This window comes from Protomyctophum bolini (genome assembly GCF_963924005.1).
Source record: "Protomyctophum bolini genome assembly, chromosome: 21".
Classification (NCBI taxonomy): domain Eukaryota; kingdom Metazoa; phylum Chordata; class Actinopteri; order Myctophiformes; family Myctophidae; genus Protomyctophum; species Protomyctophum bolini.
In genome coordinates, this window is record NC_137882.1 from 11,105,345 (window position 1) to 11,126,826 (window position 21,482).

Here is a 21,482-nt window from a genome sequence, read left to right on the forward strand (position 1 = left end):
ACCCAACTGCAGTTGGGTGTCAGGAAAGTGTGTCTTCAGCAATGTTGACGAACAGAAGACTCTCTCTCTCTCACTTGCTTTCCATTGTTGGGATGACGCCCACCCTGCCCTTTCTCCTCTCTAGGACAATTCTTGTGACTAGTAGCCGATCAGCATTATTGTCGTTCCACATTGTGAGTCATCCATCCAGCCCAAAAATGGGCTGTTGGATAAACAGCCATGCTGTATATCTTGTCACTTGTCACACTGTCACAGCATCAGTGGATCTCAAACGTCTTCATGACAAGGACCGCCAAATTAATATGAATTGGTTGTGGACCCCCCCCCATATAAAAATAATTAGTCTTTTAAAAATATTTTAAAAATATTGCAAATGTTTCAATTATGCCGACAGGTGGCTCAGGCAGCGGAGGCGGATGGTAACCGGCGCCGCAACGTTGCCAGTTCGAACCCGGGCTCCCCCAGAGTTTATGTCGAAGTGTCCTTGAGAAAGACACTGAACCCCTAATTGTTCCTGATGTGCTGGTTGGTGCCTTGCATGGTTTCCGCCGCCATCGGTGTATGAATGTGTGTGTGAATGGGCGAATGTAATGCACAATCTATGTAAAGTTTCAATTATGTATATACTATATAAATGCACCATTTACCATTTATTTTATTTACATTTTTCAAGATTCTTTTGAAAAGCAGATCCACAAGCTCACCAAGTGATCCAAACAGATTGTGACGCTATCTTAACACATTTGGCTGGGACCCCTGGGGATCCCCAGACCCCAATTTGAGAACCACTATAAATCACTATAGAACATTTGAGCCTGATTTATGCTGTCATATGACAGAGTATAAATTGAAGGACAACTTTAGTCTTTTTCAACCAAGGTCCATGTTTTAGGTTGTTATTAGAGAAAGTAAAATTTGCTGCATTCTGTAGTTTTAACAATTTTAGCTATTTTTGACAGGGGGGCAGGGGCATTTGAACATGGGGCTAAATACGTATTTCTTTACAATATTTTACGGCGATTTCTTTATTATTATTTACTATAGTCCTACTAGACCCCAGGAAATTACATCTGGCCACAAAAGATCACAGGATCTACTGAATGTGAAGGTGGGTACTATAGGGGGACGCCATACTGTGTGTCGTAGGCTCAATGTGTCAGTTTGTCACCTCCCCGTTCAATAGATCCCGTAATGTAATGTAATTTATGGAGTCTAGTAGGACTGTAGTAAATTATAAAAAATAAATGACTATAACATTTTGTAAAAACAAATACATATTTAGCCCCATGTTCGAATGCCCCCTCCCCCCCTGTCAAAAATAGCTTAAATCGCTAAAACGAAAGAAAGTAGCAAATGAAAAAATAAATAAATAACCCTCATCTTTTACTTTCTCTAATAACCTAAAACATCAACCTTGGTTGAAAAATACTAAAGTTGTCCTTTAAGCATTAGAGAAGGAATTAATAATTAGAATAATAATAAAATGCTATGAAAAAGGTAAATGGACAACTTGTCTGTATGGCTAATCTGAATGTGAATAAGTCCAGTTGGCAGCGGGTACGGTCAGATGAATCGTAGAATATTTTTGAGCATGTCTCAATAGAATAGTACAGGAAACTGAGAAACGAGGGAGTTGCTATGCAACGTATGTTGGGACATAGATTCTCCTGATGTGTGTTGCATATCAACCACCCTCTCACACTGGCACGGACAATGCCTCTGCTCCACGGTTTGAGATGTACTGATGTAGCACAAGAAGCCACAGTGTGCGATCTATAAATCTGGATCAGGGTTACAGCATTGTCTTGTCATGTCTTTCAGATTCTCCTTTGCCATTTGAGACCTGCCGTCATCGCCGAGTATGTCCTGCACAGTCGGTTGCAGCAAATGAGACCGACATGGCCCGTGTTTGTAAAATGGATTGTGTTGGAGGGTAGAAACACACAGGTGCACAGCTCATGGGTTTGTTAAAGTGTCCGGCCAAACTGGAGGCACCGCCGAAGGATTAAACGTGATGGATCTCCACAGTGATCCATGGTGATGGGCAGGAGTAAAGTTCCTGCCCACCAGCGTGGAGATGGGGTTTAATCCTTCGGCGGCATGCATGTCCAGAATTGTGTTAGTTAGGATAGTTAAGATAAGTGACAATGATTAAAGAAAGCCTCTAATAACTCGCATGACAATGGGTAAGTGATAAGTGGCCGATAACACTCTCAGTCTACTGAGAACTGTCTCCGCCAAATGTTACTCATTTGAAAGACTATAGTTCTTATGGGACAGAGTGTTTCTCTGAACATCATCAATCAATACAATCGCCACAGAGCTAATTGATTTCTCAGTAGACAGACAATCAGTGCTGCCTGTGTGTGTGTGTAGTGTAGTGTGTTATGGAGAAGTGTTGAGATGTCAGCGCCTAAGCCTGCCGCGTGTACGATAGTAGGCTTCCCTTGCTGTGACTAATCGTGGCTGGATAAAGTTGCTCAGCGGCAGATTATTTCTAATCTGACGTGAGAGCTGTACTGACAGGTTCAATCCCTGAGTGTGCAGACACGCTCAGCACTGCAGCACCCACATTCCAGCTACCGTTCTGGCACTTGACACACACCAAATGAGGTCCCTGTGTGTGGGTCCAGACTGAGAGAGGCCACTTCCTGATTGGACCAGTAAAACCAAGTCAAATAATGATGAAACAATATTGGGATGTTGGCTCGAGTCTTTGGTGCAGGTCATTCATCTAAGTCTATAGGATTTCCTTCACTCTTTCTTTCTCCTGTTAATACGGCTCCAATTTAGAGGACTTTAAGCCGGGTCGATAGCACATAATTCAGCCAGAAAAATCAATGACTCGGGCATTTGTTCTTAACATGGCACCGACAGGCTCCGCAGCCACATTGATTTTGTTCTATTTTGGGCAGTAAGGTTCACTTCCCATATTAGCCAGACTAGAGCTGGGGCAATTCATCCCGGGTTCGGCCAATGGCCTCATGCCGGACTGTCACTACCTGAACAAGTGTCTGGAACAGAGAGCCAGTCGCTAATGTGTGTGAACAGCCTTGGCACTCTCCAATGGCTAGCAGATGTAGCTGCCAGCTGAGTCCATTAGTCACCGAAGTGGAATTAGACAGCTCCTGTCAGATACTCTCATTCATCTCACTAATGGGGGGAGCAGAGTGGTGATGCTGCCGAGGGTCTCCGTGCCCTCTGGACGGTGCAGGAAGGGGACGAGGGCAGCGCAGGTGTGCAGTGATTTCAAGGTATAGGACACACCGGTAAAGGTGACGTAATTATAATGAGGGATGAAAACATGTGTATGCTTCCCTGTACTGCCTCCCTTTCCCATAATGACCACAATAGAAACAAGCCTTTTTTTGTGCTTTTATCCATTTGACTTAATTTGATCACTTTGTGTTCAATCAATCAATCTATCCACAAATATAGCCCCTAATGCCAAGGTGATGTGAAACTTTGTGCAAGTAAAGTAGGATATCGGTAATCGCTTCTATGCACTGACTGCAATGAGTTAAAGCTTAAGTGTGTCTCGCGCATGGGAATGGGAACAGCAGATCTCTTTCACGTTGCCAGCCACGGCTAGTCTGAGCATGAGAACCGAGTGAGTTTGTCTCCGGTGTCAATTAACAGAATCTAATAAAGTCTGACAAAGTTACTCATTGACATAAGGTTTTTTTCACAAGCTGCTGGCTGCAGATCCTCAGCCTGCAGAGCGAAAGGCATCACTAAAACACCTGCTTCTTTCTCATACCAGTCAAGATGAGGTGATGTGTTATGGTGCGTTGCATGGCTACGCATCAGTGTATTCAACAATGAAACAGCCTTTATCAAATCAAGTTGTTCCAGAAAATTCCAGAGAGGGGGCATATTTATCTTTGGAGAAACAGATTTGTCTGAACGGATTAAACTTCATAGAAATATCACTGCACTTGTTAATTGGGCTTCACAAAACTTGCGGCATTTAAGATGATCACACAAAGATCTTTCAGAAGAACCATGACATTGACCTACTTTCTCAAATTGTTGTTTGCCTTTTCTGTTGCTCTCACTACCCAGTATTCACATGTTCTAATAGATGTAGTGTGGCAGAATGGTACTAAGATGCAAATTGCTTTCCATTTTCATGTTATTGTCAAACAAGGAATAACAGACCCAGTTACAGTTTACATCGCTGTCTGTCCAGACTCATGGTATAGTGAAGACTTAGAAGGTAACTTAGTACATTTACTCAAGTACTGTACTTGAGTACAATTTTGAGGTATTTTTTACTTCACTGGAGTATTTCCAACCTTTAGTACTTTTACTTCTACTCCATTACATCTCAATGGCAAACATTGTACTTTTACTCCACTGCATTAACCACTTCTTGGCATGGAGGGGTGGATCAAACTACCGCTGGAAATGGACGCCGGTTCCCTATTGGTTCACCAACCTAAGTGCCTGCCTCCCCTCTACCCGCACCCCTCCGCCTCCCCGGTAGAACACAAAGGAGAACACTCATAGACATAGAAAGACGGCTCCTTTCGGCTCTGGGGCATGGGCATAATGTGCAAAAGTGAGGGCAAGTTTCCGTGTTGGTAGTCTCGCGTATAGCCAGACAACTATTGCGAGGCAACAGTCTCGCAAAATGAGACTAGTGCTTTACAGAAGCTTCCGCGTGTGTCACGTTGATACAAACGAACTGCAGTGGGCGATGAGGCATCTATGTTTTTAAATATCTATGACACCACTGATGTCAACACATTTGGATCGACGCCTCTCTGCACTGATATTGGTTAGGGAAATACAACCAATTCAAACTTTTGTCTTTTGAAACAAAATTGCCTCGTCTCCGAGGCTAGTAGATCTGCTATTTTCAAAAGAGTTTTATACATTTGAAAACTTGTGAAATGGGACATCATCATGACACGTTGTGAACTTTTACATTCTATTTTCACTATTCAAAAATAAATATCATTCATCGTAATCGAGACAAAGGTTTGAGATAATCATATATATGATTATTATATTATATATAATATTGATTTGAAGTCATATTGCCCAGAACGACTGCACAAACTTCTTCGACCAATTCAGAATACAAGCAAATGTGAAAAATGTGGTGACAATCTCTCCTTCGGTTTTGGTGTTAAAAAAAGGTGTTTTTGAAGGCCATGTCACAGTGTAGTATATCTAATGAACCTAAAGTCTTCACTTACAAGAATGTATTGTTACATATTTCCACAAATAGTAATGCATGCCATAGGAAATATGACGCACTACATTGCATAAGTGAAGACAGTGTGTGGGACTCCCCTCTTTTCTGACCTTTTGGATAGAAAATGTCATCACAATGGAATCCGGTCTGAAAGTTTGTCATAATTAGCATATTAATTATTGTATGGTGGCCATTTTTTGTGACCACAAACGTAATTATTATTATTATTATTATTAATTATTTCTTTGTCGCCGTCAGGCAGAAAACTTCTATTAAAATATTTTATAATTCAGCATATGATAGCGTCATCACACCAGCATACTAAAAATAAATAAATTGTTTTTGGACACCATAGCCACCGAAGACTCCCACAGTCATGTAACTAGGCTATTTATAGATTTAGAGATGTACTTACTTCTGCTGAAATACCAATTTAGTGCTGTCATCACAAGGGTTTAGCCCAAACGTCTCATTGGTATATCTGAGACATACAGTCATGCAAAAGGTAACTGTGTACAGAAACAGTGGCTAAATGCTCCTGCATAGTTCAAAATTAGTCACATAAATATTGGCATATACTGATTACATCAGGGTACTCCATATAAGGACTGACAGATACACAGATCTCCATATATGGGTATATCAGTAAATGGTGCCTTTATCCAAGGCGCTTTACATAGATTGTGCATCAATTCACCCATTCACACACACTCATACACTGATGGCGGAATAAACCATGCAGGGCACCAAACAGCACATCAGGAGCAATTAGGGGTTCAGTGTCTTGCTCAAGGATACTTTGACACCAACTCTGGGGGAGCCCGGGTTCGAACTGGCAACCTTGCGGTTACCATCCAGCCCCGTATCAGTCAGACGGAGCCCAAACATCTTCAAAATTCACTGGGGAAATATTTATGGGTGTTATGTCATAGAAAGAAAACCACATACAGTGCCATAATCTAAGCATAAATTGAAAACCTTATAGACTACAAACGATGTGTTGCTTGTGTGGTGTCAGCAGGTCATTTGACTTATCATTGTATTTTTTTAATTAAATGAGGCAACAACATTGATTGTATAGTGCAAATATTGTGACTTTACTGTAACAGTATTCTTGTGTATTCCACAATCCCAGAATGCTATATAGTCTGGAACTACAGTACACCTCCCGAAATGCGAGGAAGCTGGCAACCGTTCACCATTTCCATTCATGTTAAAAATATATATATATATATATTTTTTTCTTTTTTCATTTCTGCTAAGCAGCAAGCTATATAGAATGAACAGTAGAAGTACATTCTATAAGGTAGTTAACCTTTCTCGTTTCCTCTTTAGAGGATATCAGGTGGTGGTGGAACTGGAAACACCCTGTCAGTGCTCGACCTTTCTTGTTTTTTCTTGTTTTTTTCTGTTTCTTTCCCTTTCACCTACCTGAAACCTGATCAATACTTAATTGTGTGCCACTGTTGCACACTGGAAATAGCAGATCTTTTAACCAGTTTCCAAGTGGCCGACGCTGGTACTACAGTTTAATCAAGTTTGTCCTCAGCAGCTCATCATTGGACCAATGGGTTCGAGGTAGTCTGTGACACGAAGCACCCCCCGCGCCTCCGCCTCCCAGTTCTTCTGCCCCCTTTTCCATACGGTTGTCACGTTTTTTCCTTTTACTTAGAGAAAATACATTATAAATAAATACTGAAACCAAATATAATCATTAAGGAAAGTTTATGCATGTACTATGTAAACTCTTAATTTCCATTTTCCAGCCATTCAGTTGCATTCTTTTTATATATATAATCTGGGGACCCCCCAAAATAATTTGGCAACCCCCCAAGGGGTCGCGACCCCCAAGTTGAGAACCCCTGACTTAGAGGAGGTCCTCCTGCCTGAAGAGACTTTAAGGATTACAGTTTTACGGTTACTGTGTCACTGCATCTTATTTCAGAGACACTTTCTCCACACCTGTACTGTACCTGCACAAACAAGAAAGACAAGAAAACACAGTTTTTCCCACATGAACTGAGGTGATTTTACTGCATTTCGGTAACAGAAACAGCCTTGCTTGTTATTATTACACATTGCACTCACAGCGAAGACGACAGCTCCTCCATGTCAGTGAACATGATTCAAAGCGACCTTTGGGGAGAGGGAGCGGTCTGCTAAAAGACAAATTTATGCTTCCGTCACAAATAGTCGAGCTACAAGCTCATAACGCGTCACATCCGTGACACGTTGTAAGCTTGTAGGTTCGGCCATTTCCGACGCACGGAAGCGCCGTGCGACGAAGCATAAATCGGGGCTTAATCGATGGCAGACTCTACCGCTCAAAGATTCACTCTAGAATGCAGACATAAAAAAAAAAAAAAAAAAGCACCTAGTTGATGCCTCGGCAGGGTCAATACAACACACACAATGGGTGTAGATGTGATCGACAAAACTGTGTGTGTGTGTGGGGTGGGGAGGACCACTGATGTAGAGCCACCGATTGCTTGATTACATGAAAAAACATGCAAATCAATATGGTTTGCTCATACTGAAATTTCCCTCGGGTGCCCTCTGGAACTTTGGGCGGACATGAGAAGAGGTGACGAAGCACCTCGCGGGTGGCCACTCTCGAATGTGAGTGGCTCGTATTTACGGGATTACAAAAATGACAATAATACTGACCGTTTGTCTGCCGTGTGTTTGTCGGTGAGGTGAAACAACTCCGGTGGTTCTAAGCCAGTGGCGGGTCTTGTTAAAATGGGGACAGGTAATAAGAGCACACAGGAATTGAAAGGTTGGCCCAACCTTCGTTCCTATGAGCGCGCACGTCTAACTGTTTTTACTGCTAACACCAGTTTTGTCCGTTTTGTCCACATGAAAAACTTTTACTTTGTGTTATTTTTCGGAATATGATATTCTTGCAAGTCATACACATCCATATAGATAGATGAACTCTTTTTTTTTTCTTCTTTTTTTTCCTTTTTTCTCTTAAGTCAGCATACAAGGTAAGCTGGGTGACTATATATGAAGACAACAACTACAACTTTCACAGCACTGGCATTGGTTAATTTTAAATACAGTACTCAAGCATTGTTAGATTATTAAAACAAAAAGAAAAATGAAAGAAAAAAACAAAACAAAAACAGAAACATAATACCCCCGAAAGAAATAAGCTACGGTAAGTTGGTTTCTCCCCTAAAATGTTTCCTTTGTATTTCAATGGCATGATGTACATATTTGTCTTTAACCATACCAAAAAACAAAAAAAAAAGACGTCTATCCATAGGGGAAATTCTCTACGAAGTGTGTGTTCACTTTGGATTTCCCTTGATTTGATACAGTACCATGCATTTTTATCGCTCACGTTACGGATTCAATATTGATTATTTGTTGTATTATTATTTTTGTGTTATTATTCCTCTAAATTCCATTGAAATAATTGATAAATGTTGAACGTGTTAGGATAGTGTTGTCTTCACATAGACTCAGGTAATGGTGTTTTTTTAGGTCCACATCCACCCTATTGCATGTTGACAGGTTATGCAGGATACAGTGGCAATCGTGGGGTGTGGGGTTGGGGTAAGGGATTAAAGCAGGGGTTAGGGGTTGTGGGTACGGAGGTGGAGGTCGGGGGGTGTTAGGTTGGGGGGGGGGGGGGGGGGGGGTTCAGCTCCTAGACGACAGCCTTTGAATCCTTGCAGACCTGAGTGGTGGTGCCTGAGTTAGTCTGTTCAGTGTCCATCCTCTCTTCCTTCACTCTGCAAAAAAACAAAACACATAAGCTCACAACAAACTAATAATACTACTACTACGAGACCCCGCTGTCGCTCCCAGGACTCACCCGACCTAATCCGAGCTCACTTTGCTATAGTCTCTGGGTTGGATCAAGCTAGAAGACAGAGTGCAGCATCTATCTTTCAATGGATCTGGTCTTTAACATACTCAGAGGATCAGCGCCCTGATGTCAAACTACCTGTCAACCTACTTCAGAGTGAGTGATCCCCATGGGCATGACACCCCCAAAAACGGCTCAAACATGAGGGGGGAAAAAAACAAAAACTGTTTCCGGGAGGTGTACATATGATGGAAGTCCCGGCCAATAGTTTCTCTGTATTAGGTCGTAACCAGGCTTTTCTCTTCGGAGATGAGAAAAGGCTGGGAACGAGGCTATTCAGACCTGCTCTAACTTGGGTCAGGGCCCTTCAGGGGCACCAAAGATTACAGTGAGACAGGTTATAGAGAGCTAGAAGTCGGGGTCAATTCACTTAATTAAAGTGAAAGCTAGTGGATAGTATTGGCTCAACCGCTTCTTTCAAGATGGGATGTACCCCCCCCAATTACCCCCCCACCCCACACACACACACACACACACACACACACACACACACACACACACACACAAACACACACACTTTGGCAGGCTATTTAACAGTAACTGTGATCAGCTGTGGTTCCTGTTGCATGGTCCATTTCATCCAGACAGGAATTTAAACGGACTGACATGCGAGAGCGGCATGTTCCAGGGGCAGTGAAAGGCGAATGACAGGTTTATACACAAACACCATCTCGTAGGTCACAGGCCAGCAAAACGAGGAGTTGGGTAGGAGGCAAAACTATATTTATTTATTCTGATAAGGGCAAATATCAGACCTACGTGGCAAAACTATTGGGCCAAAACCTGCCGTGAGAGAATGCTGAAACACCAGACCATAAATGACTTTTGGAGCGAGAAAGACGGAGAGAGAGGGAGGTGGGGGGGGGGGGGTAAAGACAGGGAGATAGAGGGAGACACAGAGAGAGAGAGGAAGGAAGGGAGACCAAGAAATAACTGTTGAGTGATTAACTACTCAGGTCAAAGTATATGGTCCAAGTGTTTCCATATTCACCCCTCATCTCCGATGGTGACGTAAATGAAAACTGTTACGGTGCCGGGGTGGGTTCCTTTCTCTGTTCCTTTTCCTCTTTTGCTCTGAAGAAGACATGGGGGTTTGCAAGAAAACACAGCCCTCGCTAACCCTGTTCCCGCGGCACACCTACTATGAAAATACTCTGCTAATGCTTGGTTGTGATCTCCGCTCTGTCCGTCTCCAAAAACCCCAATGGCCACTGCCCACTTTCCCCGTTTCACTCTCCTCTGTGTCGTCGTCCTTCCTCCCTCATCATGGAGGACAGGAAGGGAGAGGGAGGAAGTGATGGAGGGAGGTTTCATTGGTATAGGCTCCTATGTTCATAAGGCCTGGTGATGAAATGGTGGACATAATGCGTGGGATGAGATGGAGGTGTGTGTGGGGGGGTTCTGTACAGACACCTTCTCAGAACACATCACTCTGACATCATGCAGGCGTGTGCACGCAGGCAGTTTGTTAACCGATTTTGGGCGGGAACCCCTTTTGGTGTTTCAAGCATAATGTTATACTTTAGCTATTGAAAAATAGCAGATCTACAAGCTCATAGCACGTTACGTGAAATCGTGAAAATGTGGCACAAATCTTTGAATATATATTAGCGAAATTTTTTAACTCAAATCTTTGCTTCTGAGGGGTCCCTGGAACAACATATTTTCAGATGGGGGTTGACTCGGCGGCCAATTACATATCATTCTGGGGGTCCTTGACATGAAATAGTTTGAGAACCACTGACATAGAAACATGGGTTTTTCAGAAAACTGTCATTTGTAGAATCGTTCCCAGGTCAAAATGGGTTAAACAAGCCAACCTCGCATTATCGCACAACGGGGAAAAAAGTCACCTGGACAAATGCATTCTCTCAAACCTTCGGCTGAGGTTTGCCTGCCTCCCGGTGCGGAGGAAGATGGTTCTTTAATACACATACACCCCATGGTTTATTAAACGTGAATGTGATTCCCAAACCAGATGTCCTCAAAACCCCACACCCAAAGGATTCGCTGAGATGCATGGAGGGGGTGCTTGTTGACGTGTGCATGGCCATGCGCCTGGACAAAAACAAGCGCTCCTAATATATATATATATGGTTTGGGAATCATCACTTACATGCAACTTGTGTACACATGCACAGCCTGTCTCAGTGTTTATACACAAGTAATTGGTCTAAAAAGGTAACCAGCATCTGTCCTGGCTCCACTCTCTACTGGTTTGGGGAGGAGAGAGGTATACTAGAAATGAATATGTCATAGAGGTGCAAACCTCCTCTCACAACCTCCGCACGTCTGGTCCCCAAATCAATACATTATTAAATGGACTGAGAGACACAGAGAAACGGAGTTTCCAGTGGAGCTGCTTAGTGGCCAACAGTATAAGACTGTGGTTGTACTGGTCAGCTCCCAGGTTTTAATGTGTGTCTCTATGTGCAGGGCGTTGCTGAAAATTAGCACTTGTGCTTAGCTACTACCCTGGGTAAATAAAGGATGTTCATGTTCCTCCATGTGGAAAGCCGGGGGACGCGGGGTTCAGTCGATCAGCTGCAAATGCAACATTTTGACTGGCTGAAGAGAGACGTTCCTCTCTCGTCCTTGGAGCGAACTACATGAGGAGCGCTGAACCGGACGCACTGAACGGTGAACAAATGACTAATCTGTTAGCAAACAGGAACGAAGTGACTGGAGTCAATGAAATGAACGATAGATCACTAGTGCTGCGGCTATTGGGAGTTGCATGGCGTGCCTTGTGTCTTGGACGTGATCTGTGGCCTACGTACCTTGATGGGGCCGTCCACTTGGTCCAGTCCCTGCTCCGACAGCTGTTTCAAGGCACTTAGAGCAGCCTGAGAAGAGAGAGAGAGAGAGAGAGAGGGAGAGAACAACAGATGGTTGAGTGAGTGAGGGAGCGAGCGAGGGAGGGAGCGAGATAGGGAGTGAGGGAAGGAGATTGGGTGGGAGGGGAGTGAGTGTCACCCTTCAGCTGCTTTTCAAATAACACTTACTCTGGGAAACCCTATGCCAACAGGACACTTTCCCTTCTCCTGCTGTTGTGTTTGGCTCCTCTTTCCTAACTGTTTATCTAGCGTTATAAGATGTGTGTGTGTGTGTGTGTGTGTGTGAGAGAGAGAGAAGAGAGAGAGCGAGAGGGATAGGGAAAGAGAGAGAGATAGGGAGTGTGTGTGTGTGAGAGAACGCACGCGAGAGGGATAGAGAAAGAGAGAGAGATAGGAAGTGTGTGTGTGTGTGTGTGTGTGTGTGTGTGTGTGTGTGTGTGTGTGTGTGTGCGCGCGCGTGCGTGCGCACGCGTCTGTGCGTGTGTGCACGCGTGTGTGCGAGTGCTCCCCTCCCACTGTTTATCTTGTGTTACTGGGTGAACATTTCCACTTTATGCTTTGGCTGCTCCACATTTTCCAAGTCAATCAAAGTGACATCTGTATTCCTGATGACTATGGCTAAAGTAAATAGCTAGGGGTCTCAAATACCTATAAATCACACAAGCTTAGAAAACACAACAGATACAATTAAGATTCGTCTAGAGCGAGATGTTTGGGCCAGCAGGTCAAACAAGCATCCCTAAATACACAGGAAACACTACGCTGCACATAAACGCCCTGTTGAGTGGAACACAATGACAAAACGATGTAAATCATGTACATTTCAACCCCGACAAAATGGCCATGTAATGATATTAGCATTTTCCTTTTTGAGTGGTGCAGCCACTCCAAGGAACAGCAATGTCATCCCTATGTCCCCATGTTTAGGGTACCAATAGGGGCAAAAGTGGCACTGTTGTGCTAGAACCAGAGAGAGAGATAGTGTTGCACTGTTGCCTGCTAATTAATATGTGGAGCGTGCATGAGAGAGAGAGAGAGAGAGAGAGAGAGAGAGTGTTGTCTAATTCCCCCACACATTAACTCTGTCATTTCTCGATGCGGGGCCGCTTGCCGGAACCGGGCACAGGACCCACCGGGGACCCCCACACGGAGTTGCACAACTCAGTTCACACGGGTGTGACTTTTGTACAGAATGAATTATGCTGAATTGTTGCGGTTGATAAAGTGCGACCGACGGTCTTTCCTCGCTGTAGTAGTTATAGCTGTAGAGGTTTGTGTCGGCTAAACCACTGGTTCTCAACGTGGTCTAAATGACAGGCAGGATTAGGAACGAAATGGATTTTAATTTGAGTGTACAAATGGAGCCATTTGTACAGTCTCAGAGAAAGTTAAAAAAAAGTCTGTCCCAGAGATAAATTAATCTAGTGAGGTAGTACATATCAATGTAAGAAATAAATAAAATAAATCACACCCTGTGTGAAGTGAGCGGCGCCTTGGATTACATACTCATTACATCACTGACTGAAGTAGACTAATTGACACGGTAACCACAGTAACTGTGCTGAAATAGACACAAACAGAGACCCAAACGCACACGGTAAAATGTTGGAGCTGCTCAAAAGAGAAGTGAGAATCACTGGTCTAAGCTGCATTTGATTCATAATCACAACCAGCCACATGTAATGAAATGATGCCTAAAAAAGAAAAGCATCATCATCATCATCATCCTTCTCTCATCTAACTTGCAATGTGCAAGTTAGATTGTCCTCAAGCGTCTCACGCCACGCTTGAAATGCCATGATGTCATTTCCTTCTTCCAGCGCACCCACCGACCCCCACCCCCACTCCCAGCCCCGTCCGTGTGCCATGTGGAAGAGCTGCCAGTGATGTGTGGTCTGGTGTACTTGATGCCTTTGACAAGCTGTTGTCAGCACCAGTGGTATTTCATTCCACTTATCAGACACTGGAGCCAGTCATTGAGAAACTGCTCTAATGTATGCAATGTGTGTTGAAGTTGAGGGCGTTCTTGGCGGGGGGGTGGAGAGAAGGGGCACATCTGAAAGACAAACAACAAACGAGATGTGGAACAAGCTCACCAGGTGGTCTAGCTAAATTCTATTGACTTTTGTGTAGTTGACGAGTATGGACTGCATGGCGATGTCAACCATTTCTGTGGATCAGTGACATCATGTGGCACTGTTGCTGGTCAGGAGTGCTAGTATTAGGACCACAAAGGCGGCCAGAAACTGAGCACTTTAGCGCCAGGAAAGTGGGTGCGATCGGGGCTGGGCTGATCTGATCTTAGCCAGGCTGCTGGTCCAATCCCCGACACAGATCTTCTCCTCCATCTTGAAGATTGGCTCCAGATGTGCTCTCTCTCTCTCCCTCACTGTCTCGCTGCAGACCGAGGGGGTAGCTGGCTGGGGCATAAATCTCCAACTTGAGCTGACACCACTAGGTCTGGCCATGCATAGCCCAACACATCCAACATCTCAGGCCATTCCCCTGCTCTGTCCATACATGGCATAGCCAAATCCGTGAGTGTTTACCATGTTAAAAATGTACCCAATTTTACAAAGGAAAGGAAAGCCACAGGGATCTTGGGTGAGCATTATGCTAAGACGTTAACAAGAAAGACATAGCAAAAACTAAAAGCTGTCAGATCCTGCAACACGAACTGTGCTTCTGTAAGCATGTGAAGATATTTGTCTAAAAAACCTCACACACCCGTTGAGAAACAGTGACTATAATAACAGCCATGAATCCACTATGCTACTGTACACTTACATCACAACTTAATCAGAGAGGAGATGAGGCTTGGGTGGACCTAACTAACAAGAGACATAATGCCAGGACCCTGCTCAGCTCATTACAGGACCCACCGACATGCCTCTGTGCCTCACAATAGTCTCATTAGTCACATCAGTCCCACGGAACTGACAAATTAACACTTTTTCACTTACAATGTGTTCTGGCGACGAGCCACCTAATTCCTCCACTCACTCCTGTTGCTGTTAAGCTGTGGAGACACAGGATGTCTGAGGAATGAGCCGTGTTCTCCGTTCTCACTTATCATACACTTAAGATCTTGGGAAAATATGAAAGTCACTGCATCACAATCACATACCCATGTGTCTCTATGGAATGCCATACGCAGGGGAGGATATTACTAACTGCTATCGGTGTACTTAGTCCAGAATCATTTCCAAAAGCGGGCTTAACTTTCACCTGGGATAAATGCAAACCAGGAATGGTAATTTATGGCAGACAGGTGCAAGGGGCAAACCTGGTTTCTATCCATCAAAAGGGGAGAAAAATCTATAATGTGAAATCTGATGCATACAGGTACGGAGAGTCCTACAATAACAATCTGATGCATACAGGTACGGAGAGTCCTACAATAACAACGTAGGCCTATATTATAGAGTGTGGGCCATAACTTAAAGCCTATCTCCAACATGCCATAGATCAATTGAAACCGTTCTTTCTTAGCTGATGTGATTTACAGCTTTATTAAGTTGACAATCCAAGGATAAAGTGTTATTTGTGTATTTTATATATTAGGTTATAACATTTAATAATACATAACACATGATCTAGCCAGTCAGCCAATCGTGTCATCAGAAGATGGTCGGAAACCATCTGCATGCACCGCTACGGAAAGAGTAGTTAAGATAAGAAACACCCGAGACAGACGGATGATTCTGGAGTCCTGATCACTGTGACACCTGATGAATGACAAGAACTGGAAACAATCTACATTTTGGCCTCTCTCTTTCTCTAGTGACCCATAAATTGCAATTAAAATCTACTCCCCCCGATGATGATCACTGCTTGGGTTGGTTGTTTTTATTGGTTGTATTTATTCAATTGGTCGGGGATCCCCCCCTCCCTGAGTAAATAGCCAGGGCCCATCTGTTGCTGTGGGGCTGACTGGGGATAAACAGCCGTAAATCAGGGGGTGACGGTGCTGCTGCATGCTGATATACGACAGGCAGACAGGCAGGGGGATGCAGCCAAACCCCTCGTGCAGCCTGTAAGCCACAGGGCCAAAGACAAACACTGGGCCCTATCTGTGGGAACGGCAGCCAGTGAAATCATTATTGTTTTAATGAGATAAGAGGGCCATCGCTGGAGGTGGCCGCTGCGCCGAGGCGTCAACACCAGAGAGGAGTGTTTAGTCTGAGACCACGCCACAAGGTGGAAGTGGTCCATCTCTGTCATAGCAACGGGGGTCGGGGGGGGGGGGGGGGGACACACGGAAGGGTGAGAAGAAATATGGAGATGTGGGGCTATGGGAGATCGAGACCCCTCTTCACCTCTTCTTCCCCCCCTCCCTCACCCCCCAAATGTTCAGATAACAAAACCAGCTCTCAGCACCAGCGCGGGTCTGGCAGCCAGGCTGGATTCATCTCCCGTGCCGTACGCTAGCCCCAAACGTTGCCAACTTCACACGTTGGCTCATTCATCTCTCGCTCCGTCCGGTCGTGCCCCCAGATCAAAAGGCTTGGACAAACAGCGGTGGAATGTGACTGAAGGGGGCTGGGTAGGAGCCGCGGCCGCTGCCCAGCTCCCCGACGCGTGAGTGACAGGATCAGCCTCATTTTTCTGGGCCCGCTGTGATCTTAATGGCTTCCCTGATGGAGTCTTCACTTCCCTTCAGCGGCATGGGCCAAACACAGGGCGGGTCCCCCGGGAGGCCCCTGGCATCGGCCTGATGGACCTGATGGATCGACCGATCGCACCGGCCCCAACAAATCAGAGGCGGCTGTCAGCCCCCGCGGGCTGAACTGCTGCGAGGCAGCGAAACGACCGGGCTCCCCACGAGGACCGGCTGATGGAAGAGCGCGGTGGGACGGAGGAGAGGAGTGAAGCGGGACGAGAAAAGCAAGCGAGGGGATGGGAGGACGAGGGGAACGGAGAGGAAATTGGGACAGGAGCGAAAAGTAGGGGAGAGGATAGGAGAGGAAAAACCCTCAAGTCTTTCTCCAGCTCCATCACTCAGCCATAAGGCCCTCGGCGGCAATCCAAGACACCAGGGACCTTCTGAGGTGGAGACCACCAGCATTTCATTCAGTTTCACATCCAAGAAGATTTGGAGTAGTCAGACGGGGAGAGAGAGAGAGAGACCGTAGGTCACTGCACCATGTCTGCACTGTGAGTGGCATCAGGCCTAGTCCAGGTACTGCAGTTTGCACCACTGGGCGCCAAATGAAAGCACAGACACCGGCTCAAGCTCTAATCCTCTGACCCAGTCCGTAAGCGTGGTGTCCCCCCCCCCCCCCCCACATCCGCCTTCCTATGCCTCCTGACCAGTCAAGCTGGACAAAACCAATTCCACTCCTTTAATCTCCAGGCCTGGCAAAGAGCATCAGGAGCAGCAGGTTCCCATCTCTCCTTTGATCTCTAACTTTGTCTTCGTCATGTGTTTGGACATCCAGTGTACAGCCCAGCGAGAGAGTGAGAGGTGTGTGTGTGTGTGTGTGGGGGGGGGGGGGGGGGGGGGGGTTGGCAGTGGGAACGCTCTGTTTCCACCTCTCATTATGGACAGAGTGTGGGGAGATTCCTGCTGTGGTCTTTGGCAGCACTAGAAACCAAACGCTGAACAGGGGAGGACTGTCCACCACTCTGCAGGTGCATGTTAGTCATACCATGCTCAAATGTGCGTACACACACACACACACGCAAAGCTAACACACGTGCATGCATATATACATCAAACAGGTGTGCACACATCCATGCACTGCACTTCACTGCACAATGCGCTCGCTCGCACACACACACACACACACACACACACACACACACACACACACACACACACACACACACACACACACACACACACACACACACACACACACACACACACACACACACACACACACACACACACACACACACACACACACACACACACACACACACACACACACACACACACACTTCCGCAACCGCTTGCTGAACGGTTGCTTCTCAGAACCTGAGACGACACTGGGCCGGATGTGGCCCGTTAGCCACACCACTGGCTGTTGTTCGCTCAGCGGGAAACAAGCGGCATTCAAATGCGCTCCGCTCGGGCAACCATGCACTCGCCGTCGCGCTTTAACGATGCCATAAAGAGCCCAATTATGAGTGGGCGCGGGCCAAGGAGCTGCCTGGCCGCGGAGCGGGACAGAGGACAGAGAGAGAACACCACTAGGACGGCGGGATGTGTGCCTCGCTGATGGCGGTGGAACATCTAAAGAGGGAGACGTCTGCTAGACTAAACAATGGTCCTGAGTGGATTTCAAACAGGAGGACAGGACGGGACAGGGCCTGGGAAGGGGAGAAGAGAGGGCCTTGTTGTCAGAGGAGGTCCCGAGGTGGGGACGTATTGTTTCGCATAAGGGGGCTTGTTCTGTGCTCAAAAGGCCACATAAAGCCCCAACGCTGCTCCATCTCTCTCTCTCTCTCACCGCTGCACAGAGTAATGCGAGAAGCCAGAGGGAGAGTCAAATCCCCGGTGCTCTCTTCTCCCTTCCGTCTGTCCCATCCTGCGTTAACTCCCTCGTCCCTCCCGTGACGCCATCACCTGCTTTCTTCCCATGCTCATTTAAGGTCCTTAAGCCGGTGGTTCGCAAACCTTTTTGCACACCACCAATCGGCAAGTGAAAATCCCCAAGCACACTTGATGCTAAATAGCCTCTGTAACAGGCGTTATAACTCTTATCACTCTGTAAACATTTAGTTTTTTACTTACTAATGCTAAATAAAAACTACATAACCACTGAACACATTCATGGCGCCGTGAAGCGTTGTGGGCTTGTTAGATCAGATATTAAATAAATAAATAATAAGATTCGTGAATATAAACAAATACCCTTTAAAAAAATATTTTATATTTAAGAAAGTAGTCAAAATATTGGAAAGAAATTCAGAAAAAATACAAAAAAAGTATAGAGGCTATGCGCGTGACATCATCATCATACCTGGAAGTTATGCGGGAACACCTATCGAGTGGCAAAAACTACTTTCTAACCTTGACAGCCCATGTCAGAAAAGTCCTATCTGATTGCATTAAACGATGTGAAACGACGTTAAACTCACTTTGCCTCTCGATTTGCCACTCACTTCATGCATGTGCATACCCTCGGGGTACCATCGACACCCTCACAAAAAAGGCCCAGACGAGACTGTTTTTTCTGAGACAGCTGAGGAAATTCCACTTCCCTATAGGACCTTGCTGGTTAACTTCTACACTGCCATCATAGAGTCCATTTTTGCCCCGCTTCCCTCAGGTAGGAGGTTGCGGTCCCTAAAGACTATGAAGGCCCGACATTCAAACTGATTTTTCCCCACGACTATCCGGCTCCTCAACGCTGCTGGTGTCCCTCCCTGACCGCCTTCTATCTTCCCTCCATCCCCACTCAGAGTGGAATGGACTGACTTGTGCTCTGAACTGACCTGAACTCTCTGTACTTAAAATGTATTCACTATTCACAACACACTGTTCACTATTCACAACCCACTGTTGTTTTTGCACTGTCTTGTCCTGTTTTGCACTTGTCCTAATGTTGTAACTGCACTCTGCTGTCCACCAAACCAAATTCCTAACATGTTTACATGTCATGGCAATAAAGGCTTCTGATTCTGATTCTCTAGTTATATACAGTTACAGTATATTGAAATAACAATAATAATAATAGGAGTCTTGCTTGATTTTAAATCCCCCAGTGGTATGTATTTCTTTGAGGTCTGGCTGGGTCTAATGTGTGGTCGTCACAAAATACAGGCACACCTGGACTTGTGTCACGACGATGTCACACCATTACCAACTTCTTTAAGCCATTATATTCCCTCACTTCTTTTTTGGTATCATGTCTTTGCCATTCAGCCTGTAGCTTCCTCTTTCCCCTCGGCCATCTCTTCCTCTGCATTCTTCCCTTTCTACTCACATCAAAGCCCTGGAGAGGGATCACTGACACATTCCTGGATAACTCATGAAGACGACGTGTGTGTGTGTGTGTGTGTGTGTGTGTGTGTGTGTGTGTGACAGAGAGAATGAGAGAGAGCATGCATGGGTATGTGTGTAATGCGTACAATTGTGCGTGTGTGTGTGTGTGTGTGCGTTTGTGTGTATTTGCTGTGGTGTGTCTGTTTGATATCACGGTGTGATGTGTACATGGATTCTTGAGTAGCTGCAGAGGAACTGCACTCAGATCCTCTCACCAAATCTCTTCCTCACTGGCGCTCCATATTTCACACGTCCCTCCACATCAGAGGCATTGATAAAAAGAGGCAGTGTGTACCCTGGCAGCTGCAGCGGCCACAGCCCTAACAAACACAAGGCTAATTCCGCCGAAGTAGCACTTCATAAGTCCCGCAACAGTTCTCGTGTCATGGCTATAGCAACGGTCACTACAAACCACATAAACCAAATAGGTTCTTCTTTGTGTATGTGCAAGTATGCAATGGCCTTTTTCCCCTCCTCCTTCTATATATACATCAGAGTATAATGTACGTTCAGCTCCAGTGTGGTGATCAGCATTCCAGAAATGGGAGGTGTGTGTGTGTGTGTGTGGTGGGTGGGGGGGCTAAAGATGAGTGCTCCGTGCTGACTGGGCTAGCAGCAAGCGGGGTAACGGCTGCAGGGCTCCCCAGGGGAGAAGGCCTTCGCTGACATGGGAAGCCATAAATAAGGCCCTGGAGCGCAGCGCCATGTCATGCGTCATTTAGGCCGGAGAGGCCTGCTTTATCCACACCCCCCCCCCCCCCCCCCGACCCGCTCCCCTCCCGCCGCCGAGTGTGGCACCTCCTAGGGCGTAACACAAAACATATGGACAGAGGGCGAGGGGCAGGAGCACCTCGGCATACCATACCCCTCGCCCTGTCAGCAGAGCACCTCGGAGGGAAAGCAGACACAACCACAGAGAAGGCTGACGTTAGAGAGGGATCATGGGGGTCAATGTATCGGAGATAGCCTAGAGCAGTGGGTTCTCAATCTTGACTGGATCAGAGCCCACTTGAAAATCTCAAAAAGTGATCGCTGACAACTTGAGTGTGCAGATGGGTGGGCCGCATGCATTTTTTTGAGCATGTTCATTTTGCTGGTCAATCAATCGAAACCACTGGCCTAGAGAACACAACGGTGTAATGTGGACACTGTGGCTTAGATATTCCTGCTCAAGAATCCCAACGTGAATACGAGAACAAAACGGAACTCGGGGTGATTTTGTTCCCCCTCCATTAATCGAGCAAGGTGAGAAATGTGTCACTTAAAAATGTATATAAGGCGATCTAGGACGAGGATCCTTGAGCAGCGAAAAGGACGACATTCTTGCACAACGAAAGGAGAGGATGACACTTTCTCTTTCACCCAGAAAGGAAACAGTGACACTGAAAGGAAAGCGCCACCCACAGAAGGCCGTCTGGGATGTTCATCTGAGGCTGAATATGCAAACTTATTCCAAGGTCCGCTATGAATCAGAGCCTGAATAATGCATTGCTGGAGTGAGAGTTGTCCAACGAAAGATGTTGGGTAAGAAGACACGCAGCCTCAAGGTCAATGACTCAAACA

The 21,482-nt window shown here is 45.8% G+C and overlaps 1 protein-coding gene across 2 annotated transcripts in view; it reads right to left on the reverse strand.

Annotated features, from left to right (window-relative positions):
* Positions 1-7,206: 7,206 nt before the first annotated feature.
* The window catches only part of stau2 (staufen double-stranded RNA binding protein 2), a 106,356-nt gene continuing 92,080 nt past the window's right edge, over positions 7,207-21,482 (reverse strand). For both annotated transcript variants that reach the window (XM_080793925.1, XM_080793924.1), the window contains exons 14-15: positions 11,867-11,932; positions 7,207-8,949 (exon numbers count right to left, since the gene is read on the reverse strand). In XM_080793925.1, the coding sequence (XP_080650051.1) occupies positions 8,923-8,949; positions 11,867-11,932 (93 nt within the window). In that variant the 3' untranslated portion in view covers positions 7,207-8,922. The remainder of the gene's footprint in view (positions 8,950-11,866; positions 11,933-21,482) is intronic.